Raw genomic sequence first — 7,500 nt, forward strand, 5'->3', positions numbered from 1 at the left:
CACCTATCTCTCTGACAGAAGTCACTATATCATCATCAACAACTGCGATTGCAACTGTCAACCAAGGAGTACCTCACCACCAAAACTATCACTCCAGCCACTCACTCCACCCTTGCTAATTGTCTTGCTGACATTAAGTCCTGGATGCAATGCAACTTCCTCAAACTGAACTGCAACAAATCAGAAATCATACTTTTGGCCCAAAGTCCCTCTCCCACTCTACCCAAGACATCACCCTCAACATTGATGGCTTCTCTCCACATCAAGCATTCAGTGATGCAGAGATCCGTCCATGCATTTCTTACCTCCAGGCTGGACTACTACAACAGTGTTCTATTTGGGGCCACCCACAGAGTCCAGACTCGAACATGTTCAGAACTCAGCTGCCTGCTTGCTCACTAGAACCCACTTCAGAGACCACATTGCTCCAGTCCTCCAAAACCTCCATTGGCTCCCAGTCCAATTCGGGATTCAGTTTAAGATTCTCCTCACCACCACATCTACAAAGCCATCCTACCTCTCTGACCTCCTCCTCCAGCACACCCCTACCTGCAGTCTCCGGTCAGCTGATGCCATCCTCCTTGTCCCCATCACCAGGACTAAACACCAGACCAGGGGGGACCGGGCTTTCTCCGCTGCAGCCCCCACTCTTGGGGAACAAGAATCCAGCATGCTATCCTCCTTCAAATGATCCCTCAAAACACATCTTTTTAAACTTGCTTTTAATCTTTAACTATTTTTATTGTTGTTTTTACCGACTGTGCTTTTGTTTGACTTTTTATCTATCTATCTAGACTAGTTCTCTCCATGGAATGTAGTGTCTTTGAGTATAAAATAAATGCATTATTATTATTATTATTATTATTATTTCTGGAAGGTTTTGCTTACGATGACTGTGATGTATAGTTGATTCACTAACTTTAGACAAATGTACTTATTGAAAGTCTTTCTGAATAACAGTGTCTGCTGAATTACTAAAATGTAAATGTACAAATTTAGCCAAGCAAGAGTGTTGACCCAAGGAAGCTTGGCTCAAGCCTTTTTGTCTTCATCTATGGCAAAGGGAATGACAATTTGCACTCATTGTTTAAGCACCACTTTGTGTCTCTTGTCTAGAAATTTTGGGAAAATCTGTGACTAACTCAATTTCAAATTGAAAAATAAGGTGAAAAAAAATAATTTTTCCATATAAGAATAATCGGTAAATTAATCAACTGATAGGAAAAGATGAATCAACAAATTGTTTTAACTGACTGACAACCCTAATAATGATACATGATATACTGTAGTTTTACAGTTTGATAATACATAACTTTGTTTATTGAGGCCAAAAATCCTCATTTCAGTTTTATCTGAATTAAAAAGGAGGATGTTATCTGTCATCCAGTCTTTTATGTCTGCAACAAGTGAGAGATCTGAATGACATTACCAGGTTTTATTGACAGATGAACTTAAGTATCGTCTGAGTTAACTTCTTGCTTACTGATTACATCTCCTGGGGGTCATTTTTTATATGATTTACTCCGAGTGGTGGGGCAGCCAATTCGCCATTCTACCGATTCTAGATTGCAGCTAAGGACTTTAAGTCATACTTGAATTTTGTTTTGTCAAAAAGCAGTACACAACACACAACAAAAACATTTTTTCTCTGACCATTAATTGACTGATTTCTCTCATTCCCTTCCTCTCTTTAATTATCATCCTATTGCTGAGGTTTCAGTTCACCCATGTTGGCCCCATCTCCCACCTTCCTTGTCTGTCATTCGTCTTCTCCTCCTTTCATCTGTCCATTTGTAAGTCAGTCTTCCATCTCTGTTTCACCATACGATACCTCTCTGTTGATATGTCCGACCCTGCGCTGCTATGGTGACCAGGCATGACCACCACACTGTAGGGTGATACAGTATGACCATATGCAGAGCATGCAGTCATGGTCAAAGTTAGGAAGGTAACACGAGAACACACACACACACACACACACACACACACACACACACACACACACACACACACACACACACACACACACACACACACACACACACACACACTTACATGGGACACACTTACTAGGGACACAAAATGTGTGTGCGTGTGTGTGTGTGTGTGTGCTGGTATTATCAGGAAGGTTTTATCTAATTCAGTGTGGAATGCAGCACTCAAATAAGGACATCAGATACCCACTGTCATTATAGTAACATTATTTAGTTTATATTAAAAACAGCATTAATAACAGTAACAATTTCAACAATAATTATAATCAAAACAATTTCAGCAATAATTACACTTCAGAATTAGAGAATGACTCATCCTCCTTTTAAATAAGTTAAGAAGCAGGGGGATTAAAAAAACATTTTAAAAACAAACAGACATTTACATACAGTGTTGGCTAATGTTCATGGTGGTTCCGAGAGCATTGTCTTCTTCAAAGATCTCCATCGCAATACAAATTCACTTCTGCCCTGTGGTCTCATCTCCCAGATATAGATTAGGGTAAGGGTCAATTTGTAGTCCAATAAAACAACCACAGTCCCAGAGAAGGAGGAGAGAAAGACAGAAACACTATGGCACTGTGACATCACTGATCAACATTTCCCTGTCCTTTATCATTCTGATAACTTGGACCCCAGGCTAATGCTGCATTCAACCATGCTACATTGTTGCCTTGTTTGGCAAGACATGGATTTGCTAAAGCAGAGACAGGCTGCAGTCTTGACATTGGAGCTGATCTACCGTTCATCTGAGATAGCTGGAGCATACAACAATGGACAGTTTTAAGCGTGTGTCCTTTTTTTGTATTTGTATTTGTATTACATGGCCCCTCGGCATGTTGTCTATGTTTGGCATATGCTTTCCTATGCACTGCCAGTGCAAAAAATGCTCTTCTTCTATGTCATAAATCATAAAGTCATAAATCTACTTCTATCTATGATCTCCAGTGTGTGACTACTCCAGTGTTTGGCTAAATTTAGGACATAAAGGAAGAGTAGACCGTAATGATATAAAGGGCTCTATTTTCGGCTGGGGTGCAAAGCAGCAGCATTGTCATATGCAAACGTGTTGACAATATCGACTTGTAAGAGTTGGCACCGTGTTTTAAAAAAAATAAAAATCATCACGCCAGGATTGGCAATTTACCAGTCTAACATCAGCTCGTTTGTGTTGCGGTGGGAGAGGTGGCGTTATGTCAGGTGTGTCCTGAATAGTGCCAGTTTCAGGCAGTGCAAGCAGGGACATTTAAGACCCACCAAAGCCACCTCTTATTGCAACACAGCTATTTCTGACAGTAACTGAGAGTGGAGCCTAAACACAGTCACTTATTTGTTCATCTAAAATCAGCCTTTTTACACTACCACCAGAATGTGCGCCCACCGTTTTCACGGAAACGCCCCTCTGAGTGATAGCGCTGTGCTTTATTCCTTTGATCATTCAGAAAATAGAGCCCACAGTGTGTGAGTGTATATGTGTGCACAATGTCCTGAGCTTCTGTTTTCAGTGCTTCACGACCCATATCACCAGTTCCAGTCATCATCCCAATAAAGTTGTTTCAGGAACAACAGGAGCTGAGCTAAACAGCATTTTCCAGGACAGAATCAACCAATCAATGGCTCTTGCAGCAAGCTGTCCAGTAATATTAGACACTCTCAAGCCCAGTGTCCAATTAGACTTCAGTGTCCAAAGTGGGAGGGAGAAGAGCTGCAACAAGCTGCTGATGGGAGACGTAGTTATCAAGAGCACCTTTCTAAAGGGAGCTCAAACACTTGTGTTGCTTCCAGTGTTTTACGCTCCTTTCAAAGGATTCTTGGATATTCTATCTTTTTTGTTATCATGTTACAGAATCATTGGATGAAGTAGGTTTTCAGATAGGAGGATACTATGCTGCTTCACCAGCCCTGTCTGGGATGCAAACAACATGGACGCTGTCAGAAGTGATCTCTTCTCATAAAGACATCAGTAATGTCCAATCTGGTCCACCCATTGCTTTTCCAATATTCCAGTAGTTTTCAGTATCCCCCCAGGGGCTTCTTTCCTCTCTGGGTGCCTGGCTAACATACTCAGCACAGTTCCCTGTGATAGAGAGAGACAGATGCATTAGTTGCAGTGTGGCCAAGCACCATTAAATTCACAGGAAGAACAGGATTTGAATTACAGGGGGGTTCAGGGGGGCTGAGCCCCACCAAAACAAATCAGGGCCCCCCCATAATAGTTTACATTTAAATGTGGGCCCCCTGTGTGTCAGATATACTGAATGTCTGTTTTGTTTTCTGAGAAGGTAAGGAGTACTGTCATGTATGTATGTACCATTCACTAAGTGTGTTGAAACTCTAATTCCTCTCTCCCACGCCAACCCGCTCATATTTCTCTCCGCCTCTTGCTCACAATGTTTCTCTCTACCAGCTCCCTCACTCATTCTCCCCCTCCCTCCCTTTCCCTCTCACCTCTAACCTCTAACGCACTTGTGGAGATCTGAGGGGATTTGGCTCCATCTGCCTCTGATTGGTTTGTTGGTTGGTTGGTTGGTGGGAATTGGCACCATTTTTCTAAGACATATCCAATATCGCCTTTAAGATCTCCAGAACTGCACAGGGTGTAGGGCTTAGGGGTTGATTTGGGACACTGTGAAATCTTCTCTCTCCCTCCCTCCCTCCCTCCCTCCCTCCCTCCCTCCCTCCCTCCTCTCTCTCTTACCTTTTACTCTCTCTCTTTGTGTCTACATGATCATGGCCCGTATGGCTGCCTTGCTGATGCGGTTCCTGTGTTTCCTCCTCCTGCGGGGCAGGGCTGGTCTGAAGGGGGGGCGCTGGGGGGGGGGCGCCGGCATGATTGGGGGCTGCGGGGCAGTGGGGGCTAACCACACTGAGGGATGAAGAGAAAAACAGATGCAGAGGGAAAGGGGGAAGGGTGGGGGACACAGAGGAATAGAGAGAGAGATATGTTGAGTTACTAGTAAATACTATACAATACTGAAGGTCTTCTAATCACCTTGAGGAGTCTGTAACAATGCCTGTTATTCCCATCCCATTTCTGATGGGGAAAAATGTGCTATAGGGAAATGTCCAGTTCCCACATTGTGTAGCGTGTAAAAGAATAGCAGGACACACATTTGGTCATGTGTGCATACATAATGCACAGTAGGAACAACTGACTATTTCCTCTCGCTAGCACTCATACACATAGTTACTGCCTACACACACACACACACACACACACACACACACACACACACACACACACACACTATGTCTTCACCTGCCATCAAATTGGAGAGTTACGTATCCAATAGAACCCAGAGTTTTCTCCAATGGAAGCTTCTCTAACATCTTGTATCTCTCCTCTTTCTAGCCACTGTGTATATAACAATATGTATACATGAATAGTGTGTAAGAAGTATTTTTCTTGTCTCTTGGTGTCTTTACAACATACAGTGCCCTCCATAAGTATTGGATAGAATAAACATTTTGTCTTATTTTAGCTCTATATTCCAACAGTTTGGTTTTGAAATCAAACAATTACTATGGGGTTAAATTAGAGATTCTCAGCTTTAATTCAATAGGGTTTTTTTCAGATTGGGTTCACCATTTAGAAAGTACAACATGTTTTAAACATACTCCCCCTATTTCAGGGCTCTAAAAGTACTGGAATAAATAATATATTGTCCAAATAAAGTACTCATGTTTAGTATTTGGTTGATAACCTTTTGCTACAATAACAGCCTGAAGTCTGCAACCCATTGACCCCACCAGACGCTGGGTATCTTCTCTGGTGATGCTCTGCCAGGCCTGTAGTGCCGCCATCTTCAGTTATTGTTGGTTTTAAGTATTTTTGCCTAAAATCTTATCAGCAGGAAATTAAATGCATGTTCAATTGGATTTAAATCTGAAGATGGACTTGGCCAGTCAAGAACCTTCATCTTTTTGGCCCTGAAAAACTCCCTAGGCAGTATGATTCTGACAGATGACAGATGTTTCTGTACACTTCAGAATACATAATAACATCATCAATTAAGACAAGTTAGCGAGTTCTTGTGGCAGCTATACATTCCCAAACCACAACACCCCCTCCACCATGTTTCACAGATGAGGTGGTATGCTGTAAATCTTGGGCAGATCCTTTTTTCTCCAAACTTTCCCCTTGAAATCACTCTGGTACATGATAATATTCGTCTTATCTGTCCACAAGTCAGTTTTACAGACCTCTGCAGGCTTTTTAGTTACTTTTTTAGCAAACTGTAACCTGACAATGCTTTTTGAGGATAACTAGTTGCAGTGAAGCCTCTGGAGTTTGGCTGGTGAAGTCTTCTGCGGATGGAAGTCTCTGACACATTCACGCCTACCTCCTGGAGAGTGTTCCTGATCTGTGGGGCAGTTGTTGTTTTTTTCTTCTTAATTATGCTGAGAATTCTTTGGTCATCCACTTTCTTTTTTAATGATGTTACAAACTATTGATTTTTGGAAAGTCTGAGGTTTTGGCTATGTTTCTGATATTTCAGTCTCATAATGGCTTCCATGACTTTCATTGACGTCTCTTTGGTCCTCATGTTGACAGACACCAATAGCAGACTCCAAAGGCAAATGCAAAACCTAGAATCAATACTAGCCCTCAATCTAACCCTAACCCTGACTAACTAGAAACATCTGTCAAGCCAATTTCCCAGTACTTTTGATGCCCTGAAATAGGGGGACTATGTATAAAAAAGGTTTTAATTTTTAAATAATGAAACCAATCTGAAAAAAGAAAATTAAAAAGACTATAGAGCTAAAATAAGACAAAATATTGCTCTTTCCAATACTTACGAAGGGTGTATTGTTATATTATCTTATGATGTATATAACTCTTATGTATATAACTGTTAACATAACTGTTCTGTACTCTGTACTGTGTCATGTGTTTTATGTTTCATGTGGACCCCAGAAAGAGTAGTTGCTGTATGTGCAACAGCTAATAAACCAAAAAAACCACGCGCACGCACGCACGCACACACACTGTGTACTGTAAAATTATATACATACACACACAAAAGTAAACGTCCTAGTACCTGTACTTTGCGTGGTTGTCTGTGGCTGTGTTTGTAGCTCCTGTTGGTCTTGTGGAGGAGGAGGATGATGATGACGATGCTGTGGCCGGTCTTCCGGTTCCCTCTGTAAAATCTCAAGACGTTTCTGCCTCCTCTCCTCTTCCGTGACAGATCGCTCCTGATTGGTCAGCCCTGAATCTCGGTGTTGGTGATTTGGCGACTCAGTTTGGCTGTGTCGCTCCTTATCCTTTTCCTGTCTGCTAGCGATCGCTTCAGTCTCAGTGTGTCTCTGATTGGTGACCTCGGTGTCCCTCTGTGCATCCATATTGGCCACCTTTGCCACTGAGTCTTTCTCACTGGTCTGTTCTGTGAGGCGGTGGTCCCTGTCCGAACTGTGATGGGGATGTTGCTCTGCGTCATGTGGTGTTTTGATGTCGGGGGGTGAGCTGCTGTCTGATTGTGGCGTGTCATGCATGTGCTGGGTC

The 7,500-nt window shown here is 42.3% G+C and overlaps 1 protein-coding gene across 1 annotated transcript in view; it reads right to left on the reverse strand.

Moving 5' to 3' along the window:
• Nucleotides 1–2,200: 2,200 nt before the first annotated feature.
• Nucleotides 2,201–7,500, reverse strand: part of pdgfba (platelet-derived growth factor beta polypeptide a) — a 19,584-nt gene continuing 14,284 nt past the window's right edge. Inside the window, exons 5-7 of the mRNA XM_083696692.1 lie at nucleotides 7,037–7,500; nucleotides 4,690–4,857; nucleotides 2,201–4,068 (exon numbers count right to left, since the gene is read on the reverse strand). The exon at nucleotides 7,037–7,500 is cut by the window's right edge and continues 776 nt beyond it. Coding sequence (XP_083552818.1) covers nucleotides 4,712–4,857; nucleotides 7,037–7,500 — 610 coding nt within the window. The 3' untranslated portion in view covers nucleotides 2,201–4,068; nucleotides 4,690–4,711. The remainder of the gene's footprint in view (nucleotides 4,069–4,689; nucleotides 4,858–7,036) is intronic.

The sequence above is a fragment of the Argentina silus genome, assembly GCF_951799395.1.
Source record: "Argentina silus genome assembly, chromosome: Y".
Lineage (NCBI taxonomy): Eukaryota > Metazoa > Chordata > Actinopteri > Argentiniformes > Argentinidae > Argentina > Argentina silus.